The 14,907-nt window shown below is 46.8% G+C and overlaps 7 protein-coding genes across 7 annotated transcripts; 4 read left to right on the forward strand and 3 right to left on the reverse strand.

Moving 5' to 3' along the window:
• Positions 1 to 144: 144 nt before the first annotated feature.
• On the forward strand, positions 145 to 682 carry FPRO_14696 (uncharacterized protein; the record flags this gene model as incomplete). The annotated part of the gene is made up of 2 exons (XM_031219751.1): positions 145 to 525; positions 566 to 682. 2 exons carry the CDS (start codon positions 145 to 147, stop codon positions 680 to 682), a joined length of 498 nt encoding a protein of 165 aa, XP_031085478.1.
• A 208-nt stretch (positions 683 to 890) lies between these two features.
• On the forward strand, positions 891 to 2,270 carry FPRO_14697 (uncharacterized protein; the record flags this gene model as incomplete). The annotated part of the gene is made up of 1 exon (XM_031219752.1): positions 891 to 2,270. The coding sequence occupies one exon, from the start codon at positions 891 to 893 to the stop codon at positions 2,268 to 2,270; it is 1,380 nt and encodes a 459-aa protein (XP_031085479.1).
• A 750-nt stretch (positions 2,271 to 3,020) lies between these two features.
• On the forward strand, positions 3,021 to 4,688 carry FPRO_14698 (uncharacterized protein; the record flags this gene model as incomplete). The annotated part of the gene is made up of 4 exons (XM_031219753.1): positions 3,021 to 3,244; positions 3,302 to 3,469; positions 3,528 to 3,879; positions 3,948 to 4,688. The coding sequence occupies 4 exons, from the start codon at positions 3,021 to 3,023 to the stop codon at positions 4,686 to 4,688; spliced, it is 1,485 nt and encodes a 494-aa protein (XP_031085480.1).
• A 154-nt stretch (positions 4,689 to 4,842) lies between these two features.
• FPRO_14699 (GLO1-Glyoxalase I) lies at positions 4,843 to 5,540 on the reverse strand (the record flags this gene model as incomplete). Its single annotated transcript, XM_031219754.1, has 2 exons — positions 4,843 to 4,890; positions 4,962 to 5,540. 2 exons carry the CDS (start codon positions 5,538 to 5,540, stop codon positions 4,843 to 4,845), a joined length of 627 nt encoding a protein of 208 aa, XP_031085481.1.
• Positions 5,541 to 6,548: 1,008 nt separating this feature from the next.
• Positions 6,549 to 7,738, reverse strand: FPRO_14700 (uncharacterized protein; the record flags this gene model as incomplete). Its single annotated transcript, XM_031219755.1, has 4 exons — positions 6,549 to 6,816; positions 6,876 to 6,958; positions 7,012 to 7,587; positions 7,643 to 7,738. 4 exons carry the CDS (start codon positions 7,736 to 7,738, stop codon positions 6,549 to 6,551), a joined length of 1,023 nt encoding a protein of 340 aa, XP_031085482.1.
• Positions 7,739 to 9,563: 1,825 nt separating this feature from the next.
• Positions 9,564 to 10,286, forward strand: FPRO_14701 (uncharacterized protein; the record flags this gene model as incomplete). Its single annotated transcript, XM_031219756.1, has 1 exon — positions 9,564 to 10,286. The coding sequence occupies one exon, from the start codon at positions 9,564 to 9,566 to the stop codon at positions 10,284 to 10,286; it is 723 nt and encodes a 240-aa protein (XP_031085483.1).
• Positions 10,287 to 12,303: 2,017 nt separating this feature from the next.
• Positions 12,304 to 14,006, reverse strand: FPRO_14702 (uncharacterized protein; the record flags this gene model as incomplete). Its single annotated transcript, XM_031219757.1, has 2 exons — positions 12,304 to 13,690; positions 13,747 to 14,006. The coding sequence occupies 2 exons, from the start codon at positions 14,004 to 14,006 to the stop codon at positions 12,304 to 12,306; spliced, it is 1,647 nt and encodes a 548-aa protein (XP_031085484.1).
• Between the last annotated feature and the right edge of the window lie 901 nt (positions 14,007 to 14,907).

Here is a 14,907-nt window from a genome sequence, read left to right on the forward strand (position 1 = left end):
ACTGCCTCCTACAGGTCACTTCTACCTGGAGACGCCCTCCGGCAGAAAGATGGCTGGCTGAAGTGGAGATAGGAATGCTCAACTCCTTCCTCGCCGCTCACTAAAAATGCCACATTTCTCATAGCTCATATGCCTCTCATAACAATGCCTCAGTGGTTGTTTAAGTTTCATGCGTTTACGGCGACTCAAAGTGTGACGATTATGCCTATGTGGCTGGCTGAGGAGGATGAATGTGATAGAACAAGATCTACCTGTGTCACATATTCAATTCTCATAAATCATGTCTTAGACTGCGGTTCAGTAAGCTTTGTGGATTTCGCACTTCGGCCAATGACCTTCTTGATATTTGTGATATGTGCACTACTGTATCCAGCCTGCATATCTGGTCAGAAGAGAGCCAATTACGGTACTTGGAATTATGCAACGCTATCGATATTGCTTTCTGCGCGTTTTGGCCCGGTGACACGGCTAGCCTTAAAGGTCATAAATATGGCGTTAAAAGAGACAGCTGAAATATCTACTCCAGTAAGGTCAGTCTGCATCCTGCTGTCTTACCCCGCAATAGTGCAAAGCTATTACCATGCGGCGTTTGGTGATTATTGTTGCGGCTGATGTGCAGAAAAGAGGTCTGGCCGCGGAATGGCCCGGATGTGATTGGCAATGTCTCACTCCCGGCGGCTAGCAAACGACTCCCTCCGGGGCAAAACCCCTAAGAAATTCGGGAGCTGCTTTAAGGTGTTTGAAACTTATTAATGGTCGCCAACAAGCAGAAGTTCATGAATGTTAATGTGTAGATAAAAGGCCAACCAATTCCCATATAATTGACTCCTCACTAAGCTGGTACCTTAACCAAATTCCACCAATACTATCTTTCTTCTCTTATCTCCACCATGGGGATCTCTCTCGATGATCTTGCCCCTGATGTTCCCGTGGTCAGTATCCAGGTCCCAAAGGGCTTCAACTATGGACCTACTGTTCTTCAGCCGACTCTTCAACAGTATGATGAGACTTCGAAGAACGGGGGTTACTCAGACGTCACTGATGAGAAGGGCAATGGGCTCGGGACTCCTCTTCCTCCTTCTCTCGATATCTTAGAAAAGTTCACAGGCACTTTCAAGGGATTTGGCTTCAACACTATCTTCAGGCCTTTGAGCCGAAACCCAAAGACCAGAACCAAGTTCCCCAAACCCCCAACCGATAAAAGCACCAGCAATCTCCTGCAACTCAACCTGACTGGCGAAACTCAAGTGTTCAGCGAGGTGCTACTTAAGGAGGTCCCCAATCGTGGTTTGTTCGATCAGGCGGACATTGACCTCATTGGTCGGCCATACACGCAGTCTATCGTGGATGCAATGCCCAAGGACGACGGGACATTCCCTGATCCTCCACCGGTCATCCACTTCGAGCCAGGACTGTGGATGCGCGTGCCTCAGGTAGAGGACATGCCGGAACTTGCAGCCTCTTTCTGTCGCATGGGGTCTATTCCCCACGGCACGACCATCAACGCTCAAGGATTCGAAGCTGCTCGTACTTCCAAAGGCGCCCCCGATATTGATCCCACTGACATCACTCCACTCGTGATCCCGCAGCTTGGCATCCCTCCCATCAAGCCCCAGAAGACAATTGATGAACTGGAAAAGAAGCGATTTGAGAACCAGGACGCCGACAAAGACACTACTCGCCGCCTTCCCCAAGATCTACGCAAGTTCATTACCAATGGGACTATCACCCAGCAGATTATTGATGATCCAAACACTATCCTGAGACAGGCCAACGAGGGCAAGGATATCATCGAGAACACCATGTTTATTGTTTCGACCAATGCTCCTCCCGGTGCCTTTGGCGGCGGCACATCAAACATTGGGTTCAACATCGGCTCTGATGAGGGCCAAAAGGCAGACGCGTCGCGCGAGAAGAAAAGCGGCAACGCCAACGCTGTCGACGTGTCGGCTCAGTACTGGGTCTCCAAGATCCGTACTGAGGTCGAACTTGATCCTTCCATGCGTGTCGGCCAAACGGTTTCCCCTGCTTCTCAAGGCCCCAGAGACGCTGTGCCGGAGTTCTTCATCGACAAAGACGTCCAGATTCCATCATCCAAGAAGTCTGTCACTGTCGCGTATGATCAGATCCAGTACTCTCAGATGGTGATGCTTGACTTCAATGGACTCAAGTGGCCTCATGTTACTGTTGCAACTCTTGCTCCAATTGTGAGCCTTGAAAAGCCAACACTCTCTTCTGCTATAAAGTATGTTAAGGAATCATCTAGATGATATAAATCTCAGAGAGTGTGCTTTTGGGGAATAGTTTCTGATTTGAGTTCGTGTTACAATCAATAAATCATCCTTTTTGAAGGGTTTCTTCAGTTCCATCTATGGGACTGTCATTGGCTGTCGAACGTCTTTCACTTCACTGTGAAAGGACTGTCGCAAAGCTGGGCGATAAAGTCCATCCGTCGACGCATTCAAGAATTGCAAGTATTAGCTCTGCTGGCACCCCAGCTGGACCATCTACAGCCAATGCGGAAGTCAATTCTTGAGATATCATGGAGACATTTGATAAGCTTGACCTATCAAATATGTGATTATGGCTGTTACGTATGCTACACACTTATCGCAAATCCAATAATTGAATGGATATCCGGCACCTGTATCCCTATCTTTCGTTATCGGGCCTTTGTGACTCGTTGATGTGTTGATTGTGATGGAACAAACTTGCGCTAACGGCTACGACGGCAGACTTAGAAACTTGTACTCCGTTCTCCGTGGACCTTATCAAATCGGTGACCGGCCCACTCCGTGCACGTAACTCCCTTGCCACCGCAAATGGCCGACAGACATATATTTCTCAACTTGAGATCGGAGGTGAATCTAGTATATCCTGTCCGATTCTCCCGGGTTCTGATGTCCAATGTTCTGGCGGGGTTGAACATTCACATTACTGTTCAACGGAGCCCTACCCTCCTGCAACTATCTTAACATTCAACACATCGCTTGAATCTTTTTCTAGTGACAGTCACAAAAATGGAAAAGTCAGAAAAGACAAATGTTGCCGCGGCTGATCCGCCCGTAGACGTGTCCGAGGCGGAGTCCCAGGCACTAAGTCGATCAACCATCTGGCTCGACCGACTGAAGAGATGGGGATTAGAAACACGAGGAATTCAACCAGTACCCTTGGAAGAGAGAACTGATACTCGCTTTATCAACATATTTTTCTTGTGGTTCACCATGAACGTCAACATCCTGCCGTGAGTCAAGGAATGCACCTCATAACTACCAACTGCTGATCAGAAGGGCTATTACAGTATCGTCACAGGCATGCTTGGAACTCTGGGCTTCGGTCTGTCACTAAAAGACTGCTCACTTCTCATCTTGTTCTTCAGTATGCTATGTTGTGTTTTTCCGGCGTACTGCAGCACATTCGGGTCTCAGACTGGTCTGCGACAAATGCTTATTTCGCGCTTCACCTTTGGGTAAGTAATGAGTTTCACCTGGCGGCCAAGGTCTATCTTCTCACACCTACTGCTTTAGATACTATTTGATCGTCATCATGGTCATCCTCAATCTGTGTACAAATGCCGGTTTTGGCATAATCTGTTCTGTCACAGGCGGCTCGACTCTTGCTGCTGTTTCAAGTGGCTCCATCAGCAGCACTGTTGGAATTGTCATCATCTCCATTATTGCAATGGTAGTATCTTTTATCGGATACAAATTCCTCCATCAGTATGAGCGCTACTCGTGGATCTTTAATCTGGTAGCCATCATTATCGCCACTGGTGTTGGTGGAAAGCACCTAAGCAACCAAGTTGAACAGCCAGCTGCATCGGCATCTACGATTGTTAGCTACGGCGGTGTTATCGCAGGCTTTATTATTCCCTTTTCTGTAAGCTATACACAAAAAAGCTCGCCGCTGCCTGTGTGACAATGAGCATAACTGACTCTTGATAACAGGCCTTGGCTGCTGACTTCTCTGTTTACTGCCATCCCAAAGTCTCTACGTGGCGTATTTTTGCCTACACGTATGCCGGGATATTCTTCCCTGTCGTGACCCTTATGGTCCTGGGAGCTGCCATTGGCGGAGCAACACCCAACGTCGTGTCCTGGAAAGACGGCTACGATCGATTCACCGTGGGCGGTGTCATGCAGGCGATGCTTCTCCCCGCAGGAGGTTTCGGCCGATTTGTCGCCGTGTTGCTGTCGCTGTCTGTGATTGGAAACCTCGCAGCATCCATATACTGTATCTCACTCAACTTCCAGCTGCTGGCCCCCTTCATGCTCAAGGTACCGCGCAGCTTTTTCACCATTGTCTACACTATTGTAGCCATCCCGGTATCTATACAAGCCGCCAAGTCGTTTTTCGATAGCCTGGAGAACCTGATGTATCTCATCTCCTACTGGGCCGCTGGCTATGTGGCTGTCATTGCTACCGAGCATTTTGTGTTCCGAGGAGCTGATTTCTCGAGGTACAATCCAGATCACTGGGACCAGCCTACTAAATTGCCGACAGGACTTGCGGCAATTGGTGCTATGGGAATCGCGTTTGGCTTGACAGTTCCTTGTATGTCGCAAGAATGGTATACTGGTCCTATTGCTAAGACAACTGGGGACATTGGGTTTGAGGTTGAGCTGGTTCTTGCCGCCCTTCTCTACGTTCCGCTGCGATGGGTTGAACTTAAGTTCCGTCCTATTTAAAGTGAAATCCTTATTTAGATGCTATTATAAGACAGTCATTCATTTATTGCTTAAACTACTTTTCAAGTTGCTACTTTCTGAGCATGAAATCTAAAGTAACAACCCTCTACCTTGCCGACTGATAAGGGAGTGTGATACCCGTCAAAATATCGGATCATTGCGCTTGAAGCTTCTGAGGAACTAACTCGACAGTATATCCATCCTAGGTATAATCGTCAGCTATTTAACTTTGAACTGTACTGGCTTGCCGTGGTGGCAGGGGTTGTCACCCACTGGATCTTTTACGAACGCAATCTGTTCAAATACATGCTGGTAATCAGGATGAAGATCGCCTAGTCCGATCTCCTTTTCCGCGTCCCATTGGCTTAGTGGAACATCTTGTCGCGTGGCGGAACCCAAATCTTTGATTACCGCTACACCGTGATTTCTCAAGCGTTCGACAGCGCTGGGAACATCAGGCACGGAGAACCCGATATGTCCGAGGCCCAGATGAGGCGGCTGATTTCCAGTACTGTAGTAACCCTCAGGCTCATTTTCTGACCCGTGCACGTGGTATAGTTCAATAAGTCCTGGGGTATAGGCTAGCTGAGATAGAGTATCACGGCCGAATTTGGCCGGATCTGCACGATGCTCTTCTGTTTGAGGGTAACCAAGATAGTAAATTGTAAAGGGGCCAGTGTTCATGGTGAAAACAGTTCGCATGCCCATTAGGTCGATATAGAAGTGCAGAGACTTCACAGGATCTTGGATGCGTAACATGACGTGAAACAACTTGTAGCCAATTGTAGGATCATCTGGCGTCAAGGGTTGATCAGTGCCAAGGCCATTAGGCATAAACTGCCCAACAGGCATATCTGTAGATGAGGGTAAGGGTGATTGAGACATAGACTGAGATGCACGGAATTTCTGGATCTGTTTAGTTATCCTAAGGTTTACATGTCAATCCAAAGCACCATTTAATACGAAAAGGTTGAAAGCCGACATCAGTACGCTGCCGCGGTACGTTGCCGCAGATCGCTGCCGCTGCGGGGGACCATCTTAGAACTTTTCACCAAATAATCATCCGAACTTGTAGGCGCAACCTCAGCTTTTGGGCATATAATATTGAATGCCTGTCCTTGTTTCTCATGTTTACCACGTTGAACCTTATCACCCATAATAAGGTGTCCAACCAAGAATGCTTCCCAAGTCTACAGTCCACCTTCACACAGTCTCCCCTGCCAAAAGCCACGACGCCGACTGCTGCGACTGCTGCGACTGCTGCGACTACTACGACTACAGCATTTATTACACATACAAATTGAAATGCTCACCGAATCAGACTTCATTCACAGCCAGATCTATATTTATGTTATTTTCAGCTGACTTCAGAAAGAAATCTGTTGCTGTCGGTAACCTTTTCTTCAGGGAGCCCTCCATCTTTAGCAAATCGGGGAACCTTTGTGAGGGTCAATACTGAAAGATAGGCTGCCTAACAATGCCTAACAAGAAGGAAAGCAACATGTTGCGTAAGATGCTTCGTTCAACTACAGTTAGTCAAGCTTGGATTATTTCGTCGGAACACGCCATGGACGGGTAAAACGGCCATAGATTGATGAAAGTGATGCCTGCTTGATGTTTAATGGAGTTTTAACATAATAATGCGCGGTCTTGTGTTCGGCTTGTAAGCTTTGCGTGGTTCTTGGAAAGAAAGTGAGGGTTAAGGAGACGTAATGGGTCTACTGGGGATAATAATCGAGAACTTTCGCAAGAGTAGTTTGGTTATTGTTGTAGATGTCAAGGCTACGAAAGATAAATTCGGCCCAAGTGGAAAATTTCTAGTGCTCAAATACTTCATTTAATCTAGTCTTACTCCTTTTATTACCAATGACACCAAGTATCCTCAAGCCTCGCCTTGCTTACATCCTCTCGGTTCCTTTTCCACCCATTCTGAGACGGCAGAGGGTAAAATTCCTTGAGTATTCTGTTTGCCTCTTCCAGGGTCTCCCTGTCCTCCTGCTTTAAGAGAAGCTGTCGATCCTCTTGATTGGACGCTCCGTGCTGATTCTCCCACCCAATGCGGTCATCTTCGAGACGAAGAACAATCGAGGGAATTTTCTTGAGCTGCATTATGTACCGGCGGTACGTGCTTGCATCATTCATGTCAAGATTGTTTTTTGGTTTATGTATCTGGAGATGTAAGCTTACTTAAGAAACGTAGGAGGGCTAGTTAACCTTATGGCATGTTCTTTTAGCCTTTTCGCATTCCTGGCATCGATGTGTCGATCGGTCTGACAGCTGTTAGTATGTGGATGATGAATTGATGTTCAAGCTTTCCTTTCACCTGCTTGTGGCACAGAACTTTAAACTTGCTGGCCTCAGCCGACAATGTTGCATTGGCCATGAGGCTGATGCATCGAACGCACGGAGTGTCCATCAGAGAACCCAATTCAGAAGCGTCGCTTCCTGATGCTGGAAGGGCTCTGGGTTCAGGTGCAGGTTTAGAATTTTGCAGGGCTATCTGCTGCTGCGAGTGCTGTCGCAGGGAAGCGATTTGTTGCTTTAAAGCCGCGACTTCGGCGAACAGTTGCTCAACATGTAGTTGCTGAGGTTGATGCGTGCCAGGAAGGTTGATAGTTTGGGTAAGATCCTGCCCTTGATCTTCTAGGGGATGGAACCCGTCACTCATGTCCATGCTCATGCCATCATCTGACTCCAGCACGTCTATCGATTGCGTATCGAAAACATTCTGGGGACTTTCGAGATCCTCGACTCGATTTACGGTCTGACTGTGCTCTGGTGGTGTAACAGATCGTGTCGCTGACAGCGAAGAATCCGATCCTCTATCCACAGCACCGTTTTCCTCACCGCCAGCATCGGTCTGCCCTTCTAACGAGTTCATCTGTAGTCGCGTCTGATTCTGAAATCAATGAATTATGAATGGTTTGTGCAGCAGTCTCGTAAGGCGAACTTACTCTGGTACCGTGGCTACCCATATCTGGACCTGTAAACATATTCTCCTGTTCCATGCCCGCCAAAAGTTTGGTTCCACGCATGCGCTTGGCTGGCATCTTGGCTGGCATCGGTGATTGGTTGCCAGGTTGTAGGCGGATAAAGCAATGGTAACAGATGATAATCTGGGAAGCAAAGGGTAGAAGATGTTGAGGGAAATGAGTAAATAAATACAAAAAGCCAGGTTGTACACTACTCACCGCTGCTGAGGATGATACTATTGGTCTCAGATGCCTGCATCACCAATTCACTTTCGAGCCTGCGAAGGTTCGCACTGATTCCTGCGCTGGCTGTGAATTCTTAGGGGTTCAGACACTGCTAAGAGGATATTGTGTGTGCGGTTGAAGCAGAGCATGTCGCGTGGGTCCGGTTTAAGTAACTGTGTAAAATATCACAGTCAAAGCCAAGTTCAATTAGAGTGAATAGGTAATGAGAGCATTTAGTCGTTGGTAATGAATAGGATGTAATTCAATACGTTGCGTTTTGTTGCTAGCTTTTGTTGCGGTATTGCTTCGTGAATATTGGCAGCTTGAGGCGGAGAACTGACATTTATTCGAGCCCATCCGCAGCGAGCGCTGCGTTCATAGCAAGTAGAGTGGGTGCTGTGTGCCTTATCAATTTGATAAGGAGTGCAAAACCTTAAATCGGGTATATGCTTCAGGTCGAACCGTATTCTAGGGTAGGCTTTAGTACTGCCAGGTTATAATTACACCTTTATTTATTAGAATAACTTAAGGAAATATAGTTATTATAAGATAGTATATTAATTTTCTCTTATCTTTACATATATATATAGGAGATTTATTATATATAGTTAATAATTTATTAAAAGTTTATACAATCTATAAATTAATAACCTGTGAAGTTTTCAACAAAAAGCAAAAGAAAAATACTCACACCATTAGGAAATTGTTCCCCCCCGCCTCCCCTCCACTTTATTCCCCGCCCCTTTGTTGGGATAAAATTACCCAGGAAGGACCTTGTTGGCACAGAAGCATTTCTCTCCGCCATTCCAGCATCGCGAACGCAGCTATGTGATTACGGTTGGGTGACTATGGGAATGGGGATCAAAGTGCACGAGACATAGCTTAATGATACATCACTCTTGTCGAGGAGGAGGATTCAGAGAGTAACGGTAGGAACGGGAACGATATGATTGGAAACTTTCGACAGGGAACTTTTGGCGACCTTTGCAACAAGGAAGCCCTACCGAGACAACCGAAACTTGCTCTACTTTCAGCTCTGGATGTCCTGATACCATTCCAATCGATGTCTTTGACGTTTCCCATAGAAATGATTGCCTTAGAGTGGAAAGGTGGCTCGAAAAGACATGAATTCTTGGCTCGTTTCCGTGTCTGTCGATGCTGAATGACGTCGATGGCACCATGCTTCAACTGATAGAGGGACTACAAGCCGTACGAACATACTGCAGGCTTACAACTCATGTAACTGGGAATATGACATGTGATGACACTATGCACTAATGCAGACATTGTTTCAAGGATGTCTAAGAGGTGGAAGTAAAATGGAACGCTTTCGGCTCTCGGCAAAGGGGCTGCGCACCGCATTGAGATGATTGCGGCATGTCTGTAGCTATTGCAAAGGCACTTTGAAGGGTGCCTTGGAAATTAGTGTGAGCAGTTGGTATGCTTCCTGAAGTGTATTCTCAGAAGTACTATTTAGAATTGATTCCGGCTAAGAGCTGACACAGACGGCGCGCTTTACCTCGTTACCCCAAGAAGGCACTTTATTACGTATGCGTAATCTTACAAATAGAAAACAACAATCCATATCAGTAAGATGAAGCATAAATACTCCGTTTGTTAGTACAAAGTAAACAGAAAAATAATCTATCCAACTCTCACTTCGCTCGCTCGCTCAATCATGCGGTCCACTCCCCTCTTTCTTCTGTTTCCTGTCGTTAGTCTTGCTTCTTGGCTTCCTGTAAAGCCAATGCAAGCCTCGGGAGAGGATGAATGCACTTCAACAACGCGCATATTGCCCCCTATCACACAGACAAGAATTTATCCTACATCTACCAGAGTGGCCATAGGCTGCCAGGCGCAAGCAACTGGCGGTAGTTCCCTCATTTACACCACTGCTGTTCCCGCTACCAACCTACATGGTCCGGATATACATACCCATACAGTCACTTCTCATTGCGATGAGACTCAGTGCCAGCGGCCTGCTTCTGGTAGCTGCACTCCTGGCTCCATTGTGACCACTGTTGTCTGTCACACATGTGGCGAGAAGCCAATTACAACAACTCTGACTCTCCCTATCGAGACAGTCCCAAAGATTCAGGGCCCGTCCCTGGAGAGTGTTGCGTACACAGCTATCCAGAGACATCCAGGATCCCCAGAGTCTCTTGAGTCCTCCACACCTCCTGCAGGCACCTCCCTGCAGACTACGATGGCTGGTGCTCCACACAGCATACCTACGGGAGCTGAAGGAGGATCGGATTCTTCTACAGTCCCCATACCAGTGAGCCCAACGACTACCAACGTTGTAGCCGTAGGGAACGCGCCAGAAAACAAGGTCACCACATCTACACTTCTCAAAGTGGTAGCTTTTGCCATTATTCTTTCGTTACCTCTCTATGCCTAATTGTCCTTCTTCTAAGCCCTAGAGATAGCGGTGTACTTATTCTTTATAATATTTAGTCTGTATGCTGCCTGTATGTTGATTTTATCCGGTTTAGGAGGTTATTCATATAACCACAGCAGTTTAATTAATTATAAAGATACTAGTTAGGACAAATAGCTAATTAGCCTTTAATAATTCTTACAATACTTTTACCTTAAAATAAGTGTGGTTATCTTAGTATAGGCGCCCAAACGACTTACACTAAATGTCTCGGCTGTCACCTATTAACCAACCCGTTCTAAGTCTGGTTCAGCTTGGTAGGGATCTGAGTCAAAACTAGCTACCGGTGTGGAACCAATAAAATATCTCAAACAGTGGGGTATTTTCCTCTCAGGTTTCATTAATTGACTTAGCCCGGCATGGGCTTGACTCAGCTCGGCATGGTGTTGAGTCAAAACTAATTACCTGCCTTATAGGGCAATCATCAATGTATATCAAACAATCACTTACCTTATTCAGCAGTAATCAATGTTTATCAATCAAGATTGGTAAATATAATGCTAATGTTACTTGACAAACCGTAACCAGAGACATGACGAACAAAAGGCTCCGGGGATTTTGCAACCATCTCAAAGAATGAATTATAACATCTCACCACAACTGTTACAGTGTTCTCTTGTCTTCTAACTGACATTTTGACTCTGCTTATCTGACTCTCCATTCAACTCAGCTCTGTCAACCTCGTGTCCCCGACCATGCCCTGCACTACGACAGTAGATCGTCCAAAACAGACTGTGCACAGGTATATGTGTGAAATGTTATGTTGTTGTCATAGCTACTGTGGCTACTGGTGCTAACTGCCGACCGCTAACATATCCGCAAACTAAACTCTAATACCCCGCCATCCTATCCTATTCATGTGGCCCAAGCTCCTTAAGTCTCAACATCCCGTCCCCACCTCCCAGCGGATGAGCAGTACCGCCCCCGGTCATTGATGGTTGGCCCGCTCCGCCCTGGTTCAGCTCTCGGCATGTCCGTCTGCTATGCCCTTAGTAGGGGATCTTCATGCCTTTGCCCTATGGGGCTAATTAAATTGTCTAGCCGCTCCCCTCTACGCACTCGGTTAGACTTAACAGTGACAGCTGTCAAGATGATGGTGTAAGACATATGCAGTCCAATAAAGAAACTAAGACGTTGATCACCATCTCTACTGCTCTCGGCCTCACTAACATTGAGATAATCGTAAGATAAAATGTCTTACGAATTCAGTCTCCCTTGGCGAATGGCGAATTGTCTAACAGCCAATTCTTCGAATGGATTTACCCAAGTTGGAGCATTGACTAGTTTTCAATGGTAGTCTCAGGGATACCTGTTGGATCCAGGATTAGGCATTTGACCCAATACTTGGGTGTTATCATAATAATCATCTTATTCTGAGGTTTCCACTAGTTTCGTTTAGCATAGGAAAGGTCAATGTCGTATTGAGACTTAGCAGGAGGAAGACTTCGATCCAGGGTATGTAATGATCAAGGAGCAAGTTCCCGCCGCTTAAGAACTACAAGTATGTATATCCATTCGTGGTATGTATGCTGTAGGGAGCGTAGACTGGTCTGATTTCGATTCCCTGAGCAGCAATCACTATTACAAGGGGCGAAGGATTCTATACGAATTTGTTGCCATGCTACTGACGCAACGTTGGCGGCGATGTACCGGTGCTTGCCGCCCTCCGATAGCTCCGCCTCCGCGTCCTCACAGTTGATTCATCTGATCAGGGAAACGTTTTTGGACTAGTCATGGGTTTGATTCTGACACTTCCGGTACTGCCGGGGAAAGCGATCAAAGCGATGCAAAAAGGACCATTATTATTATTAAGAGTAGAAAACAGGAGCGAAAAAGAATGTCCAATGAAGTTGCCGAGCATCCGGGCCGCCATGGTCCGTGTACACAGTTCAAGCCATGTTATTATCCCTTGACTATTTGCGCCCTATATCTTGTCTTTTAGGCATGTGTTTCGCTACTTTACCAGTCCTTGATTGTCTCATGGGCTAGTAGTTCGAGGGCATATCTCTCCATCAGTGATTGTGACCGGACCAGATCGGAAACCATACGCAACCTCCAAACAGTCAACAATACTCTGGCCCTGAGTCTGATTAGTGATATTATCCTTATCCAGGCATGGGGAGGCAATCCCATGAACAAAGGGCCCGAGTGCATGACGACACTGGTCAGCACCATCTACGACGGCAGAATCGGTCTTGCCTCGAAGATCGCTGCAGGCTTGAGGCAGCGAGGTAATGCAGCAATCCTCAAGCTCGTAGAGAAGGCAGTCTGCAATATATTGTCCTCGGGATTGATCTGTAAACTCTCCTGCCCAGCACTCCTTCATGTCGTTGGTAATGTAACTTCCTAGAGCGTTCTCACACTCTGGAATGATAGGCTTGAGAGCCACCCCATTGGTAGTTTCTAAAGCCTGACATCCATCAGGGAGCTCGTTTAAGCAACACTCTGGAACTGGCGTTGCTGTGATGATACATAGGCTAATGGAGGTAGTAGAGCTTTCTTTCGTTGATGAAGTGCTGCTTGACTGGGTTTGCGTCGTTCCTGTAGCAGAGCTTGAACCGTCCCCGGTCGCCACTGTGGAGCTTGGCAATGAACTACTAGTTCCTGAATAGCCCCCTGGGCCCGTAGAGCTGGCGGGAGGGCTGCTAGAACCTGAGGAGTCTTGGCTTGTAGACCCCACTTGACCTGTAGAACTTGTAGGAGGGTTACTACCTCCGGAGGGATTTCGGTCTGTAGAGCTGACAGGGGGGCCTTGGCCTGTGGAGCTGGCGGGAGGGCTACCAGTTTCCGAAGATCCTCCTTGGCTTGTAGACCCCGCTTGACCTGTAGAACTTGTAGGAGAGTTACTACTTCCGGAGGGACTTCGGTCTGTAGAGCTGACAGGGGGGCCTTGGCCCGTAGAGCTGGCGGGAGGGCTGCTAGAACCTGAGGCGTCTTGGCCTGTGGAGCTTGTAGGGGAAACTTGGCCTGTAGAGGTGGCAGGAGGGCTGGCAGAACCTGAGGAATCTTGACCTGCAGAGCTAGCGGGAGGGCTGCCAGAACTTGAGGACTCTTGGACTGTAGAGCTTGTAGGGAAACCTTGGCCTGTAGAGCTAGTGGGAGGGCTACCAGTTCCAGAAGGCCCTCTCTGGCTTGTAGACCTTTCTTGGCCTGAAGTGCTACCGGATTTACTGAGTGAACTGCCTCCCGTCAATGAAGTCTCAGCAGTTGAAGCCGTCCCAGTCGGAACCGGGATGTTGCCTGTATTCGAGAAACTACTGGAAGGAGATGGTTCACCCGTGCCTAGAGTTTCGGCTCGGACTCTTGATTCGGTGCCAATTATATTATTGGATGGTTGGTTGATATTGGGCTTTCTATCTCGGGATCTTTGCCGGTGTTAGCCAACTCAAATCTGGTCTGCTCCCATTGATACTGGACTTACACAGTAGCAGTTGAAGTGAAGGTTGTGACTACTTCATACGTTGCTTCCACAATAGTCGGCACAAGATTGACAGGGAATATTGTATTACCTAGTGTGAGAATGGTCTTCTCACATAGCTCAGTACTGAGGAGCACTGGGGTCTTCCTTATGAACACAATTGGCTGCAAAACAACTGGAACAGGGCAGACCTCCATCTCAAGGGCTAGCATCTGGCAAGCTACCATTGACAGAGCCGAAAAGAGTAGTAAGAGTTTGCTCATAGTGAATGATGGAATGATAGTTGGTAGGTAAATCAGTTATTGTGGTAGTCATAAACGCTCTCATATCCAGGGTTATTTTGAACATATATATACAGGATGTAGGAGTGACTGCCAGAGCACGATAATTGATGAACTGATGGAACGAATGCAATTAGTCGTAAGTTTACACTTCAAGCTATCAAAACAGGTAATTGGCATACGGCACACTCCATGAGTGAGCTGGTTTCGTTCTCGGGAATGCTTGGACATCCTTGCAAAGCTGAAGTTCATATTTACCATGCCATAAGAGAAGCAGTAGTCTTCTGTGCGGCACGATCACATAGCTAACATCGGTATTGGTTACTCTCGGAACATGAGCTTAAACCCGTAAGAACGGCCGAGTAACCGTTGCCCTTCGGTTGCGAGAACAGTAGGATGAGAACTCTATTTCTTATTCCGGAACTGGAATTTATCATGTTTCTCCTAGAGTCAATAGGAATCTATTAATTAAGCAAAGACATAACAAGATGCGGGGTTACTAGTGAGAGTTCCTTAATACAGCCTTTCCTGTGGCAGATCCATACCATACAAGGCGCTGACTGTGTCGAGGATAGTATCCCTAGACAAAAGACATATTGGAAAGCAATCAAGGTGAAGCTGAAACATACTTTACTGGGCTGAAAGGCTATTTGGATTGGAATGCTGAGCATGAATTGACCGTGTTGAAAGTAAATAACTCCTTTTAAAAAATAACTCTCTCAGTCAACAGGAATATTGTCCTTAGCCTCTAAAATGAATATTTAAGAGAGTGATTATGGCCGGTTAAAATAATTTCTTTAAGGCAATCAAGTTTCTCAGTCTTATCACTTCACAGCTTAATCCTTTATCGTCCTCCTCTTTCACTCAGAAGACTTCCATTGTT

The sequence above is a fragment of the Fusarium proliferatum genome (genome assembly GCF_900067095.1).
Source record: "Fusarium proliferatum ET1 genome assembly, contig: FPRO_scaffold008, whole genome shotgun sequence".
Lineage (NCBI taxonomy): Eukaryota > Fungi > Ascomycota > Sordariomycetes > Hypocreales > Nectriaceae > Fusarium > Fusarium proliferatum.